The 26768-nt window shown below is 41.5% G+C and overlaps 1 protein-coding gene across 1 annotated transcript; it reads left to right on the forward strand.

Annotated features, from left to right (window-relative positions):
* The first annotated feature begins 1244 nt into the window (after positions 1 to 1244).
* Positions 1245 to 22633, forward strand: bmp7b (bone morphogenetic protein 7b). Its single transcript, XM_005951426.3, has 7 exons — positions 1245 to 1947; positions 16312 to 16504; positions 17872 to 18020; positions 20336 to 20539; positions 21625 to 21701; positions 22039 to 22149; positions 22351 to 22633. Exons 1-7 carry the CDS (start codon positions 1548 to 1550, stop codon positions 22498 to 22500), a joined length of 1284 nt encoding a protein of 427 aa, XP_005951488.1. The 5' UTR covers positions 1245 to 1547; the 3' UTR covers positions 22501 to 22633.
* Positions 22634 to 26768: the final 4135 nt, after the last annotated feature.

Here is a 26768-nt window from a genome sequence, read left to right on the forward strand (position 1 = left end):
CTGTCGGAAACTGCTGTTATGTAAACACCTGCAGCCATTAGCTGATTCTATCTGAGGCACCGGATAGAAATGTTTATATGTTACATACTACTGAAAGGCGAGTTAAAAGCAAATAGAGTATTAGATATACAAAATGAGTAGTGGCAGGCTATGTAAGCTTTAATGCTTTAAGCAATGTTGAATTGTCATTGGAAAAAAGAGGAGTGGAACGCCTTTGAAGACAAGAACAACCACATTAAATGGGCAGGAAGGTGAGCTAAGACCCCAAGACATGCTCTACCTCCTTTCCTCCCTTTCCTCTGTTTGCAATCATAGCTTAAGCTGTCTGGCAGCCTCTCTTGCTGTGCCATTGAAGTCTAATTTTATTGTCATAAAAATCACCTGGCAGGCTGTAGCCTGAAGACCCTTTGAAACTCCTCTCTCTGTGCAGTGAGTACTCTCTAGATAAAGCAGTCATTCTCGGGCCATCTGAAGTCCCTCCGCCTGTGTCAGTGAGAGCAAAGCGCACATGAGGGTCAGGAGCGTTCTATTAAAGTGTGGTGTTTAAGAGGTGCTGGTGCCAGGGGGGCAGATGGAGGAATGAAGCAGCTGCCGAACATCTGCACCCCTCCTTTGCAGTCTGAGCCCTGTGCACTGCTGCTTTTGTCACAAACTTCCTGCTCTAGCTTTGGGGATGGAAAACTAGGATATCTTCAGAAATGCAGCGTGAAATGGCAGTTGTGGGGCTGCAGTACAGCCTCTTTGACATCAAAAGATAACAGGCTTTAGAGTCTCAGAGCCACATGACCCAAGGCATTCAGAGAGTGCACCTGCGGATCAGCCAATTAACTATTGTAATGGCAGGACTGCAACTACATGTTGCGACCTCTCCTACAGTACTGAAGTACTCACTTGCAAAGTCAAATAAGAACTCAATGATTTGAAATCAGCCTTCCATATGTACACTCACCATGAACGGTCTGTTGTGGTTGTCTTAACATCAGTCGTTAGTGAATTATCACGAGCCTACAGGTACTAGGAAATGTGGAAAGCATTGACGAAATGTGGTGTATAATAAACTGAAGCGTCATAATACAAACCCAGTCCTAATCCTTTTCTTATTTGCACATGTAGCCTCAAGGCGTTCTCCTACTGGCAACAAAGCCAGGCTAGCTCTGCTCAATAAGGCAACCATAACATTCTCTCTCTCCCTCCCTCTCTCTCTCTCCCTCTACTCCTCTTTGCAAACAGCGCCTCCTCAAAACTTGTTCTCGTCACTCCTAGTGAAACCTGTCTGCTTGCAGCCTTCTCTCTGCAGTTGCAGGCTGCACTACAGCTGGTAGAGCTTGACCGCAGGTTGCGCATGAGGTCCACGCGTCCAGGAAAGCAGTCAATAAAAGGACTTTGAAGTGAAGTTGATGTTTCACTCGGCAGCACGTCCCTCAACATGAGGGACCGTAACTGATTTTGGATATTAAACACAGAGTGTCTGCTGCTAAAAGTTTACTAACCATTTTTTTTAGAGTTTCGGTGATCCGAATTGGGCGCAATTACGCACTGCGAGCATTATGGCACAGATTTTGGATAAGCGTGCTCCCGTTTTGCTCTTGGTTTGGAGCTACTGCGTCCTGGCAAACACTGCCTTTACGAACTTTACGTTGGACAACGAGTTTCACTCCAGTTTCATCCACCGTCGGCTGAAGAGCCAGGAGCGCAGAGAGATGCAGCGGGAGATCCTGTCGATCTTGGGGCTGCCGCACCGGCCGCGACCCCACCTCCATGGAAAACACAATGCTGCCCCGATGTTCATGCTGGACTTATACAACGCCATGTCTACAGACGGAGACGAGGACAGATACTCCTATCCTTACAAACCCGTCTTCACCACACAGGGTCCACCGATAGCCAGCCTGCAAGACAACAACTTCTTAAACGATGCAGACATGGTCATGAGCTTTGTGAATTTAGGTAGGCACTTTATTTTCTTAAGTCTCCCATCACATTCAATTTTATATAAATCCCCTCCCAGAAAAACAAGACGGTGGAGAAAAATAAACACGTTGAAATATTATCAATGTAATCGTTGCTATGCGCGTCATAATAACCCAGGTCTTTTATTTGATTATTAAAATGTAGTACTAGTATGACTGTCTTTATATATTAATTATCAAACACATAGCAAGGACTTTGAAAAAAAGCTTTTTTTAAGGACACATATCTTTGGCTTGACGATTATAAGTGTTGAGAAGTTTCACATGTTAATTCGCGCCGGTGTTCTTTTTTAACAAGGAGATTTAGCACTTTTAATATTGCACTCTGCTTACATCTTACACATTGTTTTTGTGAAAAATCAGGCTTTTAGTCATATGATATGTAAGTGTCAAAGGTGGAAGAGCAGAATGACTGTGGTGGTATTTTATCTTCTTACAGCGCTTCACGTAAAGAAACAGCACAAGTATTTTTCTGATGGTCCACCTGTGTCCACACAAAGGAGACCAGCACAATAACCACGTTTACATACTGCAGTTATCTAGCTAATACCAGGAGTGGCACATTCCAGTGTCCTTCTCTGTTAAACAGCTGTGCAACCAGCTAATGTTCAGGTGCTGTTCTGTGGATGATGGACCAGCAGCAGCTAACTTGTCAGCCATGTGTTATCTAAAGAATGAGTAAGTCAACAGCAGAATGAGTTCAAAGTGCACTGGGTCCTCCCTTAACTCTAATCTGGAGACATCCCTCACATCACAAATAATGCCAGCCAGTGATGTTAGTGTAGTCACAGTGTGGTTTAATTAGATTCAGTTGTTCACAAAGTGAATAACAATCGCATAGGACACACTTCACATCAATAAAACTGCTTTGTTGAAAGTTGTTTTCTGGCCCAATGTGCTTATCTAATCAAATATGTTTATTGACCTTTTATTGCTGCCAGCAACAGTCAGAGGTTGTAAAGTGTAAATAATCAAAACATTAGCATGTGTTATCAGATTTATGGATTGATAAAAGCATCATTATAATTCAATTTACTTAACAAATTATGTAGTCACAGCAACAGCTCCATTTAGGTTCCAGAAGAGTAGCTTTTACATATCAATCTGGTACCAGACAGACATAGAAATAAATCAAATCTGTAGCAGGCATACGGGTGGTTACGGTTTTTGTCAGCCAATAGATTTTGTTTCTTGACTTTCTGCAAGCAGTGAGACATTTACATTCAATCCTGGAAAGCTCATTGTTGGAGTGTCTTGGCAAGAGAGAGGGAGGTGACACTGGCTCCTCCACTGCACTGTGTAATTACTGTGGGAGCTGCTGCATTGTGACTATTTTTGACAGGCTGTGACACAGATGGATCTGACCACAGAGACTCAAGACACAAGTCAAGGGCCTCACAAAGTCAAGGGCCAAGACGGCACTAAGATGGCGAAAAAGGAGGGAGAAGGGAGCCTTTGGCAGAGTGATAAAGTTGGTCTGTCTATTTTGCAAACATCTTTTTAGCAAAAACCTTTTGCAAGATGGCTTACATCAACTAGGGAGAACTTTTTTTTATTTCCTATGTTAACAACAACAAAGTCACACTGCCCTCTTGAAATCTTGTGGCTAATGTAATCACTAATGGCATCTGCTCAGGTTGAGTCTTCCTCACAGCACATATTTAGTGTTCCCTCAAATGACACTCATTTAGATATAAACAGCGCATTCGTGATTTAATCTGCCACGTGTTAAATCTATCAGTAGGGCCTATTGTTAGGCTGGTTCCGTACTCTCATGTGATACCATCAAATAGACATCCTGGTGGCTTTATTCAAAGCAGCAGATAATATGCAATTTCGTTACCCTTTACACGAGAGGGAGGAAGGGAGGAAGAGGGAATTCACAGAGAAGAAAGTGATGGCTTTCAAATGGATTGACTATTTCCTCTCCAAATTCCTTCCTTTCCACATTTGCTCGTTGTGGTTTTTGTTTTCTTATTTAGGTTGTCTGAGAGCAAAATGAGTGTAGCTTTTATTTAAAAATTGTCCCTCAAAACTGCATGTCTCCATAGCTACTGAGCCAAGGTACATTAGTCAGACTTTGTACCCTGGGCGCTGCTTCCTGAAAGGCCCGTTTTCATGCACTGTTTGCATTTAAATTTAAGGTCAAATATGTGAAAATGGATCTGATTTTAGAATTGCCATCAAAATCAAAGATCCCTGAGCCACTAGAATAGTCCATATTATGTAGAATGTAAAATAATTGTTCTAGCTCTCGCTCTTCCTTACTGATTGCCACTCAACAGAGCTGATACACTTTGTTGTCAGCTTGTTTGAGTATATGCAGAGACCAATGCAGCCAGCTAGGGTGGGTGTGGGCTTTGGGACAGACCTCAGGCCAGGGAAGTCCTCTCTCTGAGTCACTTCAGTTTAAAAGGCCAGCTGTGTAAATGACTTACAGCATGCATTCAGAATGCATACTGCTGCATGGAGTGCAGCTCACCCAGGTCCTGGGTGTGTGCCGCACATGTACATGTAGCACACCAGAAAATTAGCACACTCACACTGCTGTCATAGCTAAGTAACAATAATGAATTTTACCTGAAATGCCCATTTTCACATTCCCAACCACAGGAAAGGGCCATGACTTGGCTGTCTGCTATTTGCATCCTGGATGACTTAAAGAGAAGCAACATCGTCACCTGTGCTGTGTGTGTGTGTGTGTGTGTGAAGAGGGAGGTGAGGGCATAGTCTATTACTGCAAGATGTTTTCATGAGGTGTGTTAGTCACAGCGTTTTTCCTGTTCTCATGCAATCACGGATTAATGTATTCTTATGGGGCTGTGAGTCAATCACAGTGCTACACTAAGGCAATCGTTTAGTGGAAGCTACATTTAGCAAATTCATAAGGCTATGATATGGTAGTGTCATGTTATTACTCCAAGTTAAGACCAATTTTATCCTTTGTTTTTCTAGCAATTCTTAAAGTTCTGGCATGTCTCACTGAAATAGGATTTTTTGTTTCACATTTAATAGGTTATGTACCGATACCCTTGAGCTCCACACTATTAACGGGCCATAATCCTTTAATGACTACTTGAAGCCACAGATGGCGCTGTTACCATTTTACAGTTGAAGTTGCGGTAAAAGTTCCTATAATCCTTTTTTGTGTCTGCCTGTAGGGCCTCCCTTTCTCTGATCACATTTTGTTTTCCTCTACCTTCTCTTGCTCTCTCATCCCGGTCCTGTGGATCTGAGACACTTCTGCGACACCTCAGGCTTCGGAGCGGCAGCGGACAGATCTGACGGCTCGCATTAGCCCAAGTGCCTGTTCGGCACCCTCACACCCCTCAGTCCTGCTTTGCGCGCTTCCGCTACTCTGCAGGGGGTATCTCTCCCCGGCACCACTCTCCCTAGAGTTAACTACCACTATTTGCACCTCCTTTAGATCCCTATAGAGCTCATTAACTCTAATAACACACCTGGTACCTAAAACCAGATATGCGTAGTCAGTCAAAAGGGGCTGAACAAACAAGACTGGAACACTGCACTAAATTATACAAATTGATACCCTGTAATGATCTGTCTTTTTCTTTATTTTTCGGTTGCTCTCACGCTAACAGTGTTTTAAACACAGAACTGGGAACAAGTAAGTCATACTTTCCGTATGCTAAAAGGAGACTGGTGATGAAAAGTGGAGTGCAAGGGAAGTGTAGCTTGCTCAAGATGTTTATCCTATAAAGAGCAAAGAGAGTTTGATCTCTTGGGTACAGAGTGACTATCCACAGTAGGGCGATTACCACGTTAGGAAACATCCTGCCCACTGGCAGCTACTGATGACATCATGCCTGCGTGATGCATTTATACTGCTGTAGGGTCTGACAGCACTGACTCTCTGGGAAAGGGTCAGCAAAGTTTCATGCTATAACTTACTCACACTTAACGATCATTAACTTGCCACAGCAGGAGTGTGTGCACGGTCACGAACACATGCCTTTGAGCCTTTGCACAAGAAGAAACAGTAACCACAGGAAGAAGAGTCTTTACATTTAAGACTTGTGGTCAAACCAGACGTCTTTTGCTTGAAGGCCATGGAGAGGTTTGAGATTATACTAACAGCAGCTTTGCTGACCTCTTACTCTCACTGCAGCCATAAAACATGTTTGCCCTCTGCACCCATAAACCTTACTTCTGGGTTCTACCTCATGCTTCACTGAGGATCACAAATCAGAGATTTATACAGAATATGTGAGAACCTCGAAGAAACACTGACTGTAAAGACTTTCTTGGTATCTTGATGCATGCTCAATCATCCAGGTAAGACAATCCCAAAAAGCCGAAGCACTACAAAGTGATAAAGTCAGTCTCCAAAGAGGCCGAAGAAGTCACTTGGATGAGTGACGAAACAGTTCTCCCACTGAAAACGTTGCGACCCAATTCCGCCAGAATAAAGTTTTTGGGACTTTCTTGGTACAGTCATTCTCACTTGCTTCTGCTGGTATAGAGCCATGCAGATGTTTTTGTTTTAAAGCAATAATTTGGCTGTTCAGTGAACACGCTTTATCACTTTGTAGTGGACTGTTGGGTAAAAAGATCAATAGCTCGCTGTGAAACATGAAGCAGCAGGGCAGCTGAGACTTGCACTAATTACACCCTGTTTGTTTAATTAATGAAAACAGTGAAGTGTAAAAGCAACATTTTGCCGAGGTTTATTTGCCAAGCTATTTCTTCATTGCTCCAGTAGCTTACTGTATACTGTCATCCTCTATCTGACACAACTCCTCCTTAAAACCCTAAAGCTGTCATTTTTACATTTCTGTTTTTGTATGAATAAAACAGCTGGTGAACTTCAGAGATGCTTGTAGTTTTGATGTAGCCAGGCTAGATGCTGCCCCGTGCTTTAAATCTTTGTACAAAGCTAATTTAGCTCTGCCATGGATGTAATATTGATCTTTTTATCAAAATAAAGATGAGACAGCAAACAAATCCAGTTTTTAAAAAAAGATTCCTTCAATTTGGCTTTGAAATACCCTATATTGAGATTTTTTTCTGTATGATGTATGATAGAGGTTAACTGAAATCTTTTTATGTTGCTCACTACATCAAATCACAGTTCATTTTTCAACTACTCATTAACTAAGGAATGAATCTGAAGAACCTACTCGACAGTGACGGTTCTGAATATTGGAACGTGCAACTTGCATCAGCTCCCTTGTCAAAGGCAATTAGACATTATTGAAAGGTGACTGTGACTATAAAGCAGCCACATCCTAAATCTACAGCAGTCTTTGTTTTGATATAATGTGCTGGAAGACAGGGATAAACTGTAGGGATTAACTATAGGATAAAACAACTCAGAGATGTGGAATTGCAGCCATTCAGTTTCCCCCACTCACCCACTCTTCCCCTCATCCCCCTGTTTTTATGTTCTCTAATTTTGTGACCACAGGAGCCACACCCTCCTCATCCAGCCAAGCCACCCCTTATTATAGACCTCAGGAAAATTCACATACAATACTCATGTTGGCAGAAGGAGAAACTTCTTAAAATTGTCTCCTGCATCACAGTGCAGTGTCTTACGCACGTGCGATGGCCACATTGACACCCTGTTTTTATCAGCTTGTTGTTCATTTGGTGAAATCACAGCCCATTCCTTCTTGAAATAAATAAAATAGCTGTGAGGAAACTCAAGGGAAACTCAGCTGCTTGCCTGAAGAAATAGAAACCTGTGACAGTCAGTTCATGTTCCATGCTTCACAGGCACAATATTTCAGCACTTATCATAAAACCACTTGCGTACAGTTGTTGCTTGGCTTTTACAAGCTTTGATTTGGCTGTCGGAGCCTGGTGAGGAATCTGGTCAGTATTATGGGCTTCCGCTAACGCAATCTTCTGCTAGGAGAACTAACACACATTACACAATACAGCTGGTGACTGGGCAGGGTAGGTGGCTCTAAAATAGTGTTTGAGTTCGCACTCCTGTCATGGCTCCAACATGAAAATTCACAAGCACAAGATGTTCACACAAGGAAAGACAATAAGGAATGAAATGTGTGGCATCTATTTGCGATCCGCCTTTATCCTCATGTTTCTTCTTTCATTTCATTCCTTCTCTCTCTTTCTCTCCCCTCTGCCCTGTCAGTGCCTCAGTGCCATGCAAAGAGCGGTGCATTTGTTTTTGCATCAACAGAGCTATTGGTCCCAGGATCTTTGACTTTGCTCTCGCCCCATCGGCCCTCTCAGCTTCACTGTTTGGTACCTGCTGTCATGGAAGTGCAGGGGAGTGCAGATGCTGCTGCGCACTGATAAGGCAAGGCCAAAGTAACGCAGACGATAGAAAAGTAGGAAAATGTGTGGAAATATTTTTTATTCAGTGGATCAGGTTTTTGCATTTCAATATGCATATTGGGGTTTTAGCCAAAAAGCAAATTATTTCAGTTACTGCAGAATTAGAGCCACATATGGACAAAAGAAATATGCAAGGAAGGAGAGTAAAATTATTAGAAACACTAAAATGAGTGCAGCATTCCTGGCAATGAAGGAGGTCCGTCTATCATTGAGGCAGAGCTAGAACGCCCGCTGCTTAGTACATCTGGGCTTTTTGACCACTCGCCACATTGTCCCACCCGCAGATTGTTTCATCATCTCTCTCAGCGAGTGCCTTAGCCTGGCCAAATGCACAGAGGTTCTGTTATGTACATCCAGATATCATTTCGGACTCCTGGGTTCAACAGGTGAATTTCTTAGATAAGACATTGGGAAAAAAACACAATCTTCCTTGATCTTGTCAGCTGTGTACTCTGTGAAGCTGTTGGAAGCTTATGAGAAAAGAGATTAATTGTCTCCATTTGTGGTATTTATTTACACACTAGACCTTGGTGCAGTACATCAAATTGTGGAGTACATTAAGAGAAATTACCTGAGAGGAAGGCCGGGCTATCTGTACTAGCTATTACATTCCTTTGCTTCTGCTCACTCCCTGTCCAGCAGAAGGCAATAAAACGTGCACTCAATAACACTAATTAGCTCCAGAAACATTCCTTCTGAGCAGGAAAGTGAGCATACGTTGCTCTCCACATTTGTACACATGAAAGTAGATAAATATGCATGTGCTTTTTCATTCACTGGGAGTGTACACAGAAGCGATTACATAAATCTAGAGGAGGAAGAAAGATGTGTTACAGTCACAGTGTCAAGGACAGGCTGCATGCAAAGAGGAAAGACTGGCCTTCAACGCATACTTTGTAGGCCAGACTTTATTCTGGCCCACATGTGAGAAGCCTCCTCAAACACAGCTGGGGAAGAAGCTGTAATAAAGAAAGACAGCGACAAACAAATTCAGCAACTCAAGAATAGATGAAAGGTGGAAATCTCTCTGCTTCTCTCTGCTGTGTTTAATAGAAAAGCATGGAGAAATAAAGGGAAGAGGAAGGGAATGCTATGTTTTGCATTCAGAGAAAGTGTGTGGATGTGTGTGAAAGAGAGATGGGGAGTAGAAAAACATACAAAAGAACTTGAGAAAGTGTTGAAATGTTTTATGTCTGGGAGCACAGGAGGCCTAAACCTCTGGAGATGAGGGGCAGAGTATGAGTTTGGAGACTAAATACCACGCAGCACCTCTGGGACCATAAAACAACAAGTTAATTAATACTAGGAGGCCAGTGGTGATAATCAATACTGTTGATTCAGGAGAATAGGCAGGGAAATTTGGTATCATATGGCCCTGTGTGTAGGACATACTAAAAACTGGGCCAGACGTGATGGTGGAGGTTTAGTTAAGGGGACTTGTTGGACGCCGAAAAGATAAAGTTTCTCTGCACAGCTGCTTTGGCCTGCAGACAGCGGGAAACATCTGTATTAGCCTCAGCACCACGGGCAGCCCACTGTGAAGAGGAATGCAAGGAGCAATAGAGAGAAGGGCGGGGAGGGAATGAATGTGACATATGAGTGTGTATTTAAAAAAGAAATATTGGAGTTCTTCACTTGCTATTACCTGACTTGGCTACTAGCTATAAAACTAGAGCTGCGTGCCTCTGGTGTGACTATAGCGTGACACAACTGCTTCTGAGCGCACAAGTGTGTGACACAGTGTTGTCTGCAAGCCAGAGCCTCTTATATGTCTAAACTAATTCACCAGTTAGTCATTCCTTCCCTTCTCTGGTCTCCATTATCTTGCTCTTAACACACAATATGTGGAGAAGGAACTGTGGCAGCTCCTATGGGAACAGACAGAGGGGCATGAATGGTGCAGGGCCCGGTGGTCCCATATCAAGTCATCGAGGCAACACAGAGGAATATGTACATGCAAGTGCAGGTCTGTGTGGTACTTCTCCATCTCCACAATGAGAGAAAAATTTGTTCGTTTAGTTCTTTTCACATCTGTTTAGTGAGATGTATCACATCTGGTGCTGATTAGCAGCACTAGAACACTTAAAAATTAATATAATTTTTCATTGGCTTGGTATTTATTCACTTTGTAGATGTTTTTGCTACAGCCTCCCTTGTGACTTAGAATAAGAGCTGATTACCATTACTGCTGCTGCTTACATGTCCCGTGATCTATCAGATTTAGTTCCCACAAAAGCAAGAGAAGAACCCAGCTATTCATATATAAGCATAAAGAATAGGACACAAGTACAGAGAAGGAAGGACAACATACACTCTAGACCTGTGTATTACTGTTCATCTCCATAATATGATAATAACAAGAGAGGTCTGAGAGTACATATTTGCACCCAGGCTGAAAATTCCCTCCACATCATGCATGAGATCAGTCCCCGGATCCAGAGATGTATCTGGATCCAGATTAGTTTATAATACTTTCTTGAGAACAAAAACAAGACAGTATTTCCCACATTTTCTTCAGTTTCATATGTACTATTTGTTGAAATATGATGCAACATGTCCTGTTTTGCAAAGAACAAAACAAACAAACAAACAAACAAAAAAGGATCTGAATGAAATTCAATCATTGCTAAATCTTTGGCAAAAAAAATTCCAGGCAAATTTATTTATTATATTTGAGTAATCCTACTAACAATCAGACAAGGCTAAACTAAAAGTAAATTTTGTGTATTAATCTTTGACTTATTAATGGACATATGTGGGTTACCCATTTTTAATGGTCAATAAATACTCCTAGTAAGCCAGTTAATATTACTTCCTAATTCAGTTGCATGAGTGCCAGGTTGACATCAGTGCTGAGCTCTCACTATTCAGACTTAAAGCAAGCCAAAGATTTACTCTTGTCCTGCCTCTTGCACAAGACTTTCCCCCCCTGCTTAGAGTTCTTGGTCAGCGTCCTCTTTGGTCTTCTTCAAGCTGTCACAAAGCTCATATTTGGTGGTTTGTGACATAGTGCCTTTGAGCAGTAAGCAGCATGCTTCTTGTGGAAAAATTGCGTCCAATCAGGCAAAGTTACGTAATGCATTTGAGGCCAGAGTGGAAATGAAAAGGGGAGTCACTCTCTTTGACATGTGTTAATGTGGCAGTTACTCATTTTGAAATTGTTATTTTATGGTTAAAAAAGTTATTGAAGTGTAAATCAACAGTGGTCGTGTCTGTTTTTGCTGTTATTAAATATGTAGGTTTTAAATGTGAGTGGGCTTTTTTAAATCCCTTTTTTCTAATGGATAAAAGTCCTTGAGCCCTATGATTTCACAGAGCAGTAATTTACTCAAATGTTAGTCTAACACAAGAAAATTAGTGAGTAAGTGCACTTTCTGGGGACTATTTCAGTTTGATTTATTTATGCAACCAGAAAGGTGTATGTGACATTAAAGCCGTGGCTTTATACAAAGTGCTGAAATAACATATTGTCCTTTTCTTGTGAGCTGGTGGTGGTGGTGGTGGTAGGGGGGCATGTAAATCTATCTCAAAAAGTGTTATAGGAGTCTATGTCTATACACACAATATCTGTTTTAACACAAAGACATGTTGGATTTTTTTTGATAATTCAAAAAATGTGTTCAGAATGATTCTTTTTTACATTTGATTCTTCTCTCGAGAAAGAATTGCGGTTTTGGCTTAGCACGGGCTAAGATGCTAATACAGTGTTCATGAAAAACCTTCTGGCTGCCAGGTGCATGGTAAACTGAGAGGATGGAGGACTCACTGTCCCTCTGATATCTGTGATGTGTGCTGCTGTGCACGTGTGTGGCCTGCTCTTGTTTCTTGTTAAATGATATGGGATAACCATGCATCATCAGCGTTTTTAGAAAAAGCAATCAGACGTCTTAAGACCAAATGATAAAAGCAGCTCGCTGTGTAAGAGTAAGTGCTTGTGTGTGTGTGTTTGCCTCTTTGCATTTGTGTGTTGTTGCGTCTCTAATTATGGATTACAAAAACCCATAATGATTGTGTTACCGTGCTGTGACGCACAAGACTGTTCACTTCACAGGCAATACTTTGTGATAGTTGTGCGTGTGCAATGGACTATTTTTCTGTTTGTGTGTGTGTGTGTGTCTGTGTTAAGGACTCCGACTGATTTGGACGTTGAAAACTCTGAATGAAGGGTTCACATGGCATCAGAGGGTGTGTTCGCCATGTTTGTGGTGTGTGTTTTTGCGACACAGGTGGGGTGAAGGCTACTCACTTCCTCCCAGAGGAAGTCATAAATGCACTCACTTGGCTTTAACTGTGCCTTGTCCCCTCATCTGACGACTGCTTCCTTTGGAGAGAATTAAAAGAGAGAAAACGGAAGAATTATGGCAGAGGCCTTAGCTGCACTCTGTACGCTGCGTTATATTTTTTTACACAAATTACACAAATACCAGCACTGAAGAGTGGACATTTGATGTGAGAGGAAAATATTTAGTGTGGGAGTTTTACAGCAGCAGCATCCAACTGCTCTCATAAGCAAAGATAAAGAGCTTTTACAGTAAAGGGGCGGGGTGGCTGCTCAGGGGGGGCTCAAGAACAGGTCTGGCTTTCTCCCCAGAGGGACTGCACCTGCACTGGGCTACAGAAGGAGGGAGAGTTCCCTGGGACAGTAGAAGAATAGGCAGGCTCTAAAATTGTGTGAGAAGGTTCCAGGGTAAATTAGTAACAAGAAGTAATTGTTTCCTGGAATAATAACATTAAAGTGGTAGTCCTTACTTGTTGCATTCCTCATAATATTGCGGGCATGTCCTGTTGTGTGGGGATGTGTCCTAGAAGGTCCTGGAAGATGATACATGATAGTGATGTAGGAATATGAAAGAGAATATATATTTCTTTTTCACACTTCTTTAGAGTTACCTAGGAGTCTTTGAACCTCAAATGATCAGAAATATTAAATTTTTTTACAGCATATGCCTGCAACAAAGGCCCCAAACAGACAGACTTTGCTTTAAGTGGTCAGAGGCCAAAAGTGAGCCATCACTGTGCTGTTATCCAGTGTGCAGTAGAGTCTGAGCTTGAGGTGACCTGCAGGTGGAGAGGTATAAGCAAGCTTGTATGCATGCATGTATTGTCAAAACACAGTATAATGTTGTAATGTTTGACTTCAGGGTGGGAGCTCAATGAAGGCTCTGATGAGAAGAGATAATAAACAAGTGGCACTGCCTAGATCCACTGGTGTTGAATTGATAAAAGCATGTGGTGAAATCCACAAAACCTTGAATTTAAAAAGCTGTACAGCTTTTGAAACCAGTTCAGTGTGTGCCCATAGATGGAGAACAATGGGAGCCTAAAGCTGCGCCTCACTGAAGAGTAATTAGATCCTTTCTTATACCGAATCATCTCACAGTGCTGCCATTGTACGTTGTCCTTCAGCAACAGGGTTTAATAAAGATAGAAATGAAAGGGGATGTAGGAAAGAGATCCTTGTACTTGTATTATCTATATCGACAGTGTTGGGAAGGTTACTTTTAAAATGTGTTCCACTACAGATTACAGAATACATGCCCCAAAATGTATTTTATAACGTATTCCGTTACGTTACTCAATGAGAGTAACGTATTCTGAATACTTTGGATTACTTAATATATTGTCATGCTTTTTACAACTACATCAATGTATTATTGCTGTGTGATTTATTGAGGGTTACTCGCCATACCAATACCAACTGGATGTTTAAATCTCAATATAAAATGAGTAACAGTAGGGTGGACATTAGGTAAGGCTGCACTTTTTTGCAGCGATCTCGTATAGAAAACTATTCTGCGTGTATATAAAACAGGTCCGTGGCTCCGAACCGAGGTAAACGGACCTCTGACCAATACGTCGGGTTCCGTGTTGGGCTCGTAGCCGAAAACTAGCTTTACTTTGTTGTGTGGGTTAACTTTGCTAGCAAGAGACAGAGAGAGGTGTTGAAAGGCTGCAGTGGTTATTATTATTATATTTACATGCTTCCATCTCCCGTTTCTGGTTGGTGACAGCTCGTACTTTTCTCCTTTTTCTCCCTCCCTCTGTTCCACAGACACATAACGGGTATGGCAGTCCATTCTCCCTGCAGCACGGACTACACTGCCCATGAGGCTACATTCTTTAGGGCGATGCCTGTAACACTCTGCCTATTGCCTTCATGTTAAATCATTTTTAAAAAACATTTCTTCACGTCACTATGAGACGCAAGATTGAGACACGGGCATTTGAGCCTCTTATTGCGTGTTTTGTTTGGGTTTCCACCAGTGTGGAATTACCAAAAATAGAGAGAGCATAGCCTAACATATGAAACAGGAAAAGACCACCGTGTAATCCATTTATTTCAACAACGTAACTGTATTCTGAATATCACCTTTTTAAACGGTAACTGTAACGGAATACAGTTACTCATATTTTGTATTTTAATACGTAACGGCGGTACATGTATCCGTCGCCTGATCTCGACTTCATCTATCTCACTACTACTCATCTCTTCTCAGCGTATTATCTATACATCTATCTATCATGATCTATCATGCTCGTACTAGCACTATCTATCTATCTATCTATCTATCTATCTATCTATCTATCTATCTATCTATCTATCTATCTATCTATCTATCTATCTATCTATCTATCTATCTATCTATCTATCTATCTATCTATCTATCTATCTATCTATCTATCTACATACATACTTGTGTATGTTACTTGTGACTTGTATAAGATTTTGGGCACCTTTGTGCTTTGTTGGCTGGAATAGCTGCCTAAAGTTCTTGTGAGAAACTTAATCCTAACCCTATATTTGAACTTTTGTTAACTATAGGTGACTGACCAAGGGGATACCTGTGTTCTACAAATCAATTTCTCCAAAATGTAATGAAGTAATGTACTTAAAGGGGGTCTGTTGAAGCCTATAACAACACATATGAGCTGTTGGAAATTTATCTAACACATAAGTCATCAGAAGAAAGTGTCATTTCACCCACAATCCCACTTTATATCTCGACAGATGAGGACAAATCCTATAACTATGGCGATCCACTGACATTTCCTGTCACCCTCCTCTTTCATTTAAATTAAACACAAGCAAAAAAAATGTTTGTTTTTTTTAAAAAAGTTTCAATATTACTTGAGCCTGACTCAATAATGTATATTTATTATTTTCTTTGATTTCTTTTTGTACGTTTGAGTGCATATTTTATATTTGTGTGTATATGCATACATACTTATATGGGTGGGGAACCTGTCTATCAGCTAATAAAGACAAAAGTGGCGGGTGCCTCAGGAGATGATGAGATAAGAAAGGCACTGACCCCTGGGATTTCCTGCTGGGACATGAGATGAGCAAGGTCAGGGAGGTACAGGAGGGGTTGGAAAGCTGGGATGTGAGGATGAGAGAGAACAAGGGGTGGGGAAGGGGTACACCGAACATCAAGCTCCAACTCATGAGAACCAGATGAAGGGCAGACTGGATGACTCTCTGGGGCTATGAAGGGAAGAGAGGGGGAAGAAAGAGGCTCATAAAGCTGTCAGAGTCTGCCCGCATCTCTCTATCACGGCTCAGTGTGTGCCAGATGCATTGCTTTTAGTGCTAGTTCTCATGAATGTTTCAATCATAAGCCAACATGTGTATTGAATAGCTATAGATGTGTTTAATTTGGGGCTGACCCCGAGTCTGACAAGCTATGTCATCTCCTCGCTAATAACTGAGGATGATGGATGGTTTAGGAAAAATGAATTGTAGAAAGTCTGAGCGTAAAAGACATTTGTTGTCTTCCTACTTTGCAAGCATATGTTTTGTTTCCCTGGAAGATGCAACTCAATACCACACGAAAAGCTTTTAAGTTTCATAAAAAAAGTCACATTAGCTCTTTGTGTCTGCCTGTAAAAATTTAGTATCACTGCTAAAGGGGAGAATGCAACATAACTCATGTGAATGGGAAACATTCTTTGAATACATACAGCCTCTTTAAAGATACATTTTTCATGTTTTTTTTATGTTTATGTTTTGCAGTGGAGCACGATAAAGAATTCCTACCGGTGCGGCGGCATCATCGAGAGTTCAAATTCGATCTATCACGAATCCCTGAGGGTGAGGCAGTCACTGCTGCCGAATTCCGTATATATAAAGACTTCATCCATGAACGGTATGATAATGAGACCTTCCGTATCAGCATCTACCAGGTGTTGGAGGAACACTCAGACAGGTGAGCATTGGTTTGTGGCTATGTGTTTCAAAAGATTAGTTGGATGCTGAAAAGACAGTTTCAGGGGCTGGACCCCACCTCACTTACTAACCTGCCGGTTGTACATTTATAAGCGTCTTCTCCCTACATGCTAGTATATTCTTGTTTCCTTGCCTCACCTTTTCTTTTCTTTTCTTTTCTTTTTATTAGTTCTCACCTCCTAGTCCATACAAGGGTTACCTACCCAGGCTTTACTGCTATTCTCTGTCATTGTCTCATCATAACTGGGGTGGGGTCCTTGCCAGTGGAAAAAAAACGACATGGCATCATGATATGTTAATATTTAGTTCAAATCGCTCATCTTCCCAAGAACAGACTTTTAGTCTGACGTTATTTCTCAGTAAGAAATGCTTCCTTTTGTTGTAATGTATGTTTCCTGTAGCAAACACTTTGACTGATCTGGAAAAAAAATACAAATAGCAAGAACTATTGCCCTGTCTTATACAAATGTCCCAGTAAGTAACAGCTTAACAGAGGGGTAGGCCCAGAACCTGAAAACAAATTCAATAAATTCAAGGAAGGCTAGTCATCAATCATTTTATGTCATAGATCTATGCTTTTTCTATTGAGACATGTAAAAACTACCTAAAATTTATAAATGAATTAAAGTTTTAACAACTTATCTTGAAGGCTTTGATACACCTACCAGTAGTTATACATGTAACCCTGGAATGGCCCATATCCAGCTATCTTCAGCCCCTCCTAAAGGTTTCTATTATCCAAAGGGAACAACACCGTCATTTATCCCTTTGCCAAAGACAGGCCCAGGTACATGAATGAACCAGAGCTCTGTGACACATTATCTTCCCAGTCAGAAAATAGGTCGGGATACATGAATGGTCACATGAAGAACAAGGGATTTAGTCTCCAATGGTGAAAGGGCAGAAAGGGTCAGAGTTTACTGCTGAACAATAGGACCGACTTGGATATGCACTGTTTCTCTTTTCACACATTCTTGTCCTCTCTCACAGCTGTACTTTTTGCTCCCTTTCTCTCTTTGGCTTTTTGGCTCTCCCACAAAATTCCAGCCAGTGATGGACCGTGTGTAGTGTATGAAAGGACCCGTCGTTTATAAAGCCATTATTGTCAATTAAGAAAATGAAGTGTTCCCCTGGGCCTCACCAGCTGGAGCCCTCCCCGCCTCCGTTGCCTTACTCTCTGTCTTGCTTCATCTCTCTCTTTGGTTGACTCTGTCACACTCCCTCTCTCCCCTCAACAGCTCTGCTTTGGTCACTTAGCTGCACACGCTGCCACCTTGGCTCTACCTTTAAAAAAAAAATAGTGCAAGTCAACATCTAATTTTAAGTGAGTTTTCTTGTCCCTTTCAGGGAGTCAGACCTATTTCTGCTGGACTCGAGAGTGATCTGGGCAGCGGAGGAGGGCTGGTTGGTGTTTGATGTAACAGCCACCAGTAACCACTGGGTCCTGAACCCTGGCAGAAATCTGGGTCTACAGCTGGCTCTGGACAGCACAAATGGTCAGGGCAATGAATGTCACAGAAATACACAGAGTGTGATCAAAATGTTTAGTGACTTGGCCCATAAAGAGCAAAAACCTGTCCAGCTTTAAATTTGGCAGCTTTTTCCTTGTGCGCTTGCACTGCTTCCAGTGCTCCTGCTACATTTGGCTCATTCCCCGGAAGTCCTGTTCTGTTCACTGCGAAACTCAAAATTGCGCAAAGAGCTAATATTGAACTTTTGTGTCATACTGACCCAGTCATTACTGGTAAGGAGACTTCAGTGCCTGGCTATGACTGAGAAACTACACAGCGGTCGAAGGGTTTTTTCAAGACGTTCACAGGATGTCATGAATTAGTTTTCCTGAGTCAGAATCTCAACTCAGAGTTTTACTGTAAAGTCCTGAGGTGACTGAGGAAGAACAAAAACTGCCAATAGTATGAACTGTGGCATGAATCATTATCAGTCACCATAAAATGGAGTGAAAAAGCTGAGTTCAGAAAGAATAGTGTATCTGTTTTAATTTTCTAGAAAGAAAACGAGTTCAAGGGTCACTGATTTAACACAAAGAAAGAGATTCAGTTCAGTGGAAGCCATCAGTCCTGATACGTGCTTGTTCTGACACGTATCAGGACCACTTTAAGTGGTCCACGGGTGTGCCCATAAAAAAACAAATGGGCAGGAAAAAATATTTTGATTGTAACTATATTTACTGTCTGATGGGTATGTGCCAGGTAACTGAGCTAGTGTACTTGTGTAATGTGATTTCCACGGAAATTAATAGCTGTCACTCACAAATTGCTACAGAAAAGGATATGAACAAAGGTACAGAGGCTAGCCAATAAAAAATATATAAAAAATACTAGACTCTGTATATGCAAACTGTAAGATTTGCAAGGGTAAGATGGGTAAGTTTTCATTTATTTGGTCATTAACGCAAATGTCTACTTAGCCAACCACATGGCAGCAACTCAGTGCATTTAGGCATGCATCAGAATTTCCATGGGTCAATGGAAATTCAAATCAAGTATCAGAAGGGAGAAGTAAGGTGATTTAAGTAAGACTTTGAAAATGGCTCGTCATTTGTGCCAGACACGCTGGTGTGAGTGTTTCAGAAACCTTTGAGCTACTGGAATTTTCCGCACAACCACCTCTACAGTTTACAGAGAATGAGAAAATACCTTTTTTATGTCAGATGTCAGAGGTAACAGTAAATAACAGCTCAATACAACCAAAGTATGCAGAAGAACAGCTCTGAACACATAAACACATCAAAATTTGAAGCACATGAACTACTCCAGCAGAAGAGGGTGCACCATAAAATGTCTTCAGAATACAGGTTTCTAATGCAAAAGAGTTTCAGCTATATTTAAGGGTAAACGTTTCAAAATAACAAGCTTGCGTGAATAAACAGCATGAATCACAGTACTGTGCAGATGATTAAGGTAAGATGTTGAACACAAATGAAGGTCGGCATTGTATTGCAACAGACAAAGGCCTCCATCATCGCTGTAAAGGTTACAGTCAGATGATTTCTTCCTTGTGCGTGGAAAGATAAATCAAACCCTGCTTCTCATCATTCATCACCACTATCATCCGCCATACCCTCAGCATCATTAGCAGACATGCGGAAAATACAGTGTGCCAACCAAAGGATAACATCTCAGCAGGAGTTTGTCATCGAGAGCCTTAAATGTTTGTCAGCGAAAAACTTTATCAACAAACAGTCAGCAGGGAGTGTTTGAGAATATCATCCATCAAAGGATGGCAGGATGTTACATGTTAGGCGAGGAAAACAGACACTATGTAGCCTTCGAGGCGTGCAGTGGGTGTGCTGGTGAGGCCATATCTATGAGTGTGTGTTTGTGTGTTGGATCAGGTATGAAGGGGTTATGGATGAGCGTGTACAGACAGGTTCCTGCGACTTCTCGTCGCCAGCAGCGACCAGAAGCCTTGATTTACCACTGAACAGTGATCAGACACACATTCTTCCATGCGGGAACCAGATAGACACTACTGCAGTGCTTGTACACCCGCAAGCACAAACACACCCACGCAAACACAAGAAGGGAGGCTTTGATGTTCAGCGCTGCGTTTGTTCTTGCTATTTCAGAGGTGGAGAAGGGAGAGGAATTCAGAGAAGAAAGTCACATGTGTAAAACCAAATGCAGCGAAAGTGGTTTCAGTAAGAGCAGTTTATATGCAAAATAAAAACTTAAAAACAGCCACACTAAGCAGGGACATATTTATTTAAATTCAGGAGCTCAGCTTTTCTCATTTGCACACTGATCTGTCTGAACACCTGTTCCACTGTCCTCTCTGTCACCCCCTACAGGAGAGAGTATCAGTCCTCGTACGGCAGGCCTGGTTGGTCGCAGTGGGCCTCAGAATAAACAGCCCTTCATGGTGGCCTTCTTCAAAGCCACTGAGGTGCACCTGCGAAGCATCCGCTCAGCTACAGGAGGGGGCAAACAGCGTAACCCCAACCGCTCGAAAGGGGCAAAAAGCCAAGAGGCGCTTAGAGTGGCCAATGTTGCAGGTAAACACAAAATGTGTTTGTGTTTTATAAACATTCAGCTATGATTTACTTTGGCGTGTTGGGATAACCCCCGGATCCATTTGTCTTTTGTATCCTTAGTGAAGAATTCATGGAATGGAAAATAAATAACTGGTACTCTACAGTTTCATAATAAAAGGGCCAACTCATGCAGCATGCTTATTGAGGCCCTAACACACACACAAGCACGTGCATGTACCGAAATGCAAAAGTACATCCCTTTAATGGATGTGATTCCTGCGATGAATATTCAAGGCCTTTGTTTTGAAGGTGTGAGAGGGCTGTGTTTATGTGAAGCACTGAAACATTAGACTGTAATGCCTGAGCTTCAAATATGCCTCTGCTGTCTTTGTTTATTTACACAAGCATTACAGAGTACTTGGGGCCAAGTTCCCTGCATGGAGGTAAGGCAGCACGGGCTTTTATGGAAGAACACATCTGCAGCTTGCTGTGGGGCAACCCGGGCCACGACACATGGGCTAAATGGGCCTGTTTAGAACTCTGAATAGCAGTGGTCTTTAACTAGATGATGAGAACCAGTCGCTCATCATCATTTCCAATGTGAACCGCTTTCAGGAACTAATGCACCGCAGAGCCCCAGAGGTCACCAGGAGAAGCGAGAGATAGCATTTGATCGAAAACAGACTATTCTTTTCAACACATGGACCGAGTAAAAAGGAAAAAAAAAACACATGTTGAAATAAGCGGGAGAAAGGGGAGAGAGAATAAATAAAGTCAAGAGTTGTGAAAATGTGGCTCGGCTACTCTGCGTGCACATCTGCTTCATCCAGTAGAAACTCAAAGCCCGACACAGTGACCTCTGTGCAGCATAGCCCATTCATTTAAGTCAATTAACCAAACTGCTGCTCTAGATGGAGGTGGTTTCTTTTAGTCGTTGTACAAGTGTTGATGTTTTGCATGAGAACATGGTGGCATGTTTAGGTCTGCTCTTTATCATTGCTGCCTAATTGGGGTCTGACGACAGCAAATAGTTACTCGTCTAGCTGAGAAGGATAAAAGCACTTGTGCTGAAGTATAAACTCTCTATTTTTCTTCCTGTTCTATAGAAAACAGCAGTACTGATCAGAAGCAGGCATGCAAGAAGCATGAGCTCTACGTCAGTTTCAGAGACTTGGGGTGGCAGGTACGGAAACCATTCCTCTTTCTTCAGTCGCCAGAATTGCTTGGCCCAACAGAAACCTAAACCAGACACTGCTGTTTGCTGCTCCTATCCCAGAATCTAGATCAGTGACACAATAAAAGCCCAGAAATACCTTTGTTAGATGAAGTTACTGCTTTATTTGTGTTCTCCCAACTCATAGTACAAGATATGGCATAATTAGGCCATATGAAGACAATACTGAAGGGTAACAGAAAACACATTAAACTCCTGTATGCCTTTTATAGAAACAAAGGGTGAAAATATCCAACATATCAAAACAGTATAGCCAAACAAACCTGAATTTCTCCTCCACTCTCAGGACTGGATCATTGCTCCAGAAGGATATGCAGCATACTATTGCGAGGGAGAGTGTGCCTTCCCGTTGAACTCCTACATGAACGCCACAAACCATGCCATTGTGCAAACACTTGTGAGTAACCATAGAACGAGGGGAAAAAATGCAGCAGTCATGTTAAGAGTCTAATCATCTCATCAAATGTCAAGACAATGTAGCCACTGTTGGAACAACTGTGTTTAATTATCCAAAAAGGGCATCATTTTCAGCAGTATCCACGCAAATACCTTTTTTTTTCTTCTTCTTCACAACTTCTTTTCCTCCTCCTCTTCCCAGGTTCATTTCATTAACCCAGAGACAGTTCCTAAACCCTGCTGTGCCCCCACGCAGCTCAATGCCATCTCTGTGCTCTACTTCGACGACAGCTCGAACGTCATTCTCAAGAAATACCGCAACATGGTGGTCAGAGCTTGTGGCTGCCACTAGACCATCACCATCCTCGCATGGACACATGCGTACGCACACACTCTTGGGAAAAAAAGGGCTTCCACCTTGCTGTAATTTAAACATGTTGAGAGTTGGTTACAAAATATACTATGTGCTTCTTCTTTTTTTTTTTGGAAGACTCTCTGTCATTCTCAGATGAACAGATAAACACACACACTCATGTTTGTGCTTTCTACTGTGTATACGATACATTTAAAACAGTGATTGTAATGTATATTCATTCACATCCAACAATCTTTTGTTTATTTCAGTAATTATTCTAATTATTGTAGTTTATACTTTTACTGAGCGAGGGAGGATGAATCTATATTTTTCTTCTATGTACAATACCATGTAAATATTTTGTTTTTTCAAAAACAAAGCAAGTGTATTTATTTTCTGTCACTTGGATTTGTGTTTTTTTTTTCTTCCTTTATGTAAAGCTGCCTACTTCCTTTGTCAGTATGAGTGCACACAAACTCTGAAGAAATGAAAAGAAAACTACTTTTGGCATTAGCATTGAGTTCAAATACGGCACACGGCGCTCTGCCTCAGAAGCATGACACATTTATTTTGTAACAACAATCAGCTGAGCTGTCAGAGAGATGGGGGGAGGAAGAGAGTGGGATCTTTGTATGAAGCATCTTGTTCTGTGTGCTCGACATTTTCAGGTTTATATTTTTCTGCTGTAATACAATCTGTCATATTTAAAAGGTCTATTTATTGAGAGCCGGCTAAGTAACCATGTGCTCCAATGTCTCGACTATGTTTCACTGCTGAACTGGTACAACAATAAACAGGAGAAAAGCAACAAAGCCACTTTGAGATTTATTGTTTAATCTGGACGGAGAGCAGAACTGTGTCCAAGTCTGAGGAGGACACACGCTGGTATTGAACTGTCTTACACGTTCCTGCACAAATATTTGCTCGGATTGTAGCCTCACACTTCACCTGCTGACCTGAGATCTGTAAGAAGTTTTTTCCACATTCAAAAGCAAACTAAGAATTTCTCAGGCTTAGTTACTACGTGTGTGTGGGTTTGCATGCCTGTGTCTGTGGTTTACGTATATGAGGTGGATGTGGGTTGTTTTCTGTCGGCGAGTGTGCGTCGATGCTCCCACATGCATTCAAGTACAAAGCACACTGGGTTTACGTGTAAATATTTTGCAGTGGTTGCTGACAGCGGATTTGGGGAAAATGCAGAACGCTTGTGCGCATCGGTGACAAGCACGCTGCACCGACTTTTACATTTAAACGATGCGATCCGTGACACGAGCTTTTGTTTTCAGATTTCAGATTCAGATTCATTAGGACAGCTGTTCATTTAACTACACAGCAGTTTCTGTTTCCAAAGCATTGGAGCTCTTACAGTATATTGAGAACTTTTACTGAAAGGGCTGATGAAAACAAATAAAGAGTTACGTTATGTGCAATTCCCTGCACACCTGAATGAGTGGAGGAAAATTGTTAAAAACAGCTGAGTTGAACTTCTGCACACTTGGTTAAGTGCTGGGTACTTTAAAGAAGTGTAAGGTGATTGTTATAACCCCAGTAGTAATCTGGCTGGATAACTGTATTATGGGATGGTTGAGGTAGCTTTTGTGTGTTCACATAACTACCTGCTGAAGGCTGGACAGTCTGGAAATTTCAGCTTATAATTCCGATATTTCATCTGTGAGAAATATTCTGTAAAATTGTGAATTTGTGTTGACAAGTAGAAATTCTAAAATTCATAAAGTATGTATAACTACAAATACTAACTTGCTGTGCTGGATTGGCTTCCTCTTGGTGCAATTATCATCAAGGGTCAGTTCCTGCAGAGATGGTCAGAATGAGACAGACTTCTGGCTGTTTTCCTCTCAGACACATACCAGTAAGGAGAGTGTTAGGAGTTATATTATCAGCACAAGTTTGATTAAGATTTACTACATGTTTTTAAAAGCTGCATGCCCTCATATATTGCCAATTGATATCATGTTAATGTCTCCATTTGTCTTGGTGTTACCCCTTTGATGTGGAAATCTGAACAAACACTTAGGTACATCTTGCTAGTTCTGGGTTGGACCCGATTTGACTTTCAGAGTAAGGTGCTGGAAACATTCCGCAGAGATTTTAGTCCATACTGGCATGAAAGCATCTCATATTTGATGCAGATTTAATGTGAATCTCCTGTTCCAGCCTATGCCCAAGGTACTCTATTGACTGGGATCCAGTGGCTGTGGAGGGCTTTTTTTCCAGAGTATCTGTGATCGCATTTTCATGTTTACTAAACCAGTTTGACATAACTGGAGCTTTGTAACTGGAGGCATAATGTGTTCAGCTGGAAGCAGCCATAGGGGTTCATTCTAAAGGTATGGACATGGTCAACAACAATACTCCGGTAGGCTATGTTGTTTAAATGATGCTCACTTGGAAATACGGGTCCACCGTGTGCTAAGAAAATATCCCCTAAGCAATGTTTTTCCCCATCTTCTCAGACAACTAAAATCAGTTTCCTGTTCTTAGCTGCCCAGTGTGATCTTCTGCTGTAGCCCGTCCTCTTCAAAGATTGCCCATCCTCTTCTGATGTATTTTCACACAAAGAACTTTTCGTGACTGGGTATTTTCACATATTTTAAACCATTTTCTGTAACTCCAGGGATGACTGTATTGGGGAAAATCCCAGCAGATCAGCAGTTACTGAAATACTCAAACCAGCCTGTCTGGCACCACCAACAATGCCATAAGACAGGTAACTTACCTTTCTTCCTCATTCTGCTGCTTATTTTGAACTTCAGCTGAACTTAATGCTGAAATGCACTTAGATATTTGTGTTAATGACCAACTGAACATGTATACCTAATGAAGTGGCAGGTAAGTGTTACCCCCCTCCCCTCTGCTATGCTTAGCTTAATAACTGTCAACCAATTTTCAAACTTTCCTGTCTTGCCAGGATCCTGAATTATATATATATTAGTTAATAAACAGCTCATATCATTCCTCGGAAGACATTCTGTGTCAAGGTCACATCATCACATGGTTTCAGAGCCACTTCTACAACACTGCACTTCATATCTGCTCTTACAAAGGGGAAGTATTGTGCTGAACTTTTTTTAACATAAAAATGTGACACTTTTAATCCTGCTTCGCTCCCATATGAACAAATTCTTGTGAATTAAATCTCACCAAGATCATAAGTCCACAAATGATCCACAACAGATTAGATCTTCTTACTGATAGCACTTTAGTGTCTTAGCTCTAGGCATTATAACTGCTTTTCATATACCCATCTTTATAGACCATAGTCATATTAATTTACTATGGCACAATCGTTTGGTTGATCAGGTTCACTCGAAGTTCACGTTGTCGGAACAGGCATTACCCAAGGTTTACAGTGCCCCCTGCTGGGCAAACTAAACAGTGCGTTTGCAAAACGGTGCCAAAAGTCTTCTTTAAAACACCTACGCACCTCACCTTTCATCCAAGTGAACTTTGAATTTTTAGTCTCCGCCCACTCAGTGTCGTTACCCGATGTGAAATAATATCGGTCTTAAGTAAGGAGCATTAAACCCCACATAATAGAGGAGGAGCTTCTGGTGAAAAGAAAAAAAAAATCCTTACGCCCACATGCTTTCATTTTCACAAGAACGTTTCGGTATGACGGGTACAAGTGTTTGTTAGTATCTGTGTGTGTGTGTGTGTGTGTGTGTGTGTGTGTGTGTGTGTGTGCGTGTGCGTGTGTGTGTGTGTGTGTGTGTGGTTATTACTCATGTTGTGAGGACCTAAATCTGTTTATACAGTCACATTGTGGCGACTTTTTATAGGGATAAAAGGAAGGCTTAGAGGTCCGACTGGGCTTCATGGGCGGTTATGAGTAAGGTTGGAGTGTATTTCCAATGTAATGTGTTTCAAAACCATGAAAGACACAGCTGTGTCTGTGTTTATTCCCCATTTAGACTCGGTTCTACACAAGTGCTCATTCAGATTCTCCCAGCTAATTGAACACCTGTAAACTTTTTTTTAGTAGTTTTCTGGTTCTAGTTAGCTGTTTTTACACAATAATGTGTCCTCGGTTGGAGTTTTGTGATCAAATGCATATTTAAATAGTTTATTTTGAACGGTGACTACAAATTGACTTCAAAAGCGGTTTTACATTTTTACAGTTTTACATTTAAGTCTTTTCCTGAATGCCGTCCGCGTGGCACAGTGAATTCACTCTCTTTCATTCACCTTCCTTTGAAACGAATCTACCTTCGTGGCAGCTCTGCAAGCCAGGGGGGAAACCGAAA

The sequence above is a fragment of the Haplochromis burtoni genome, unplaced genomic scaffold (assembly GCF_018398535.1).
Source record: "Haplochromis burtoni strain Fernald_Lab_line unplaced genomic scaffold, NCSU_Asbu1 Contig_969, whole genome shotgun sequence".
Lineage (NCBI taxonomy): Eukaryota > Metazoa > Chordata > Actinopteri > Cichliformes > Cichlidae > Haplochromis > Haplochromis burtoni.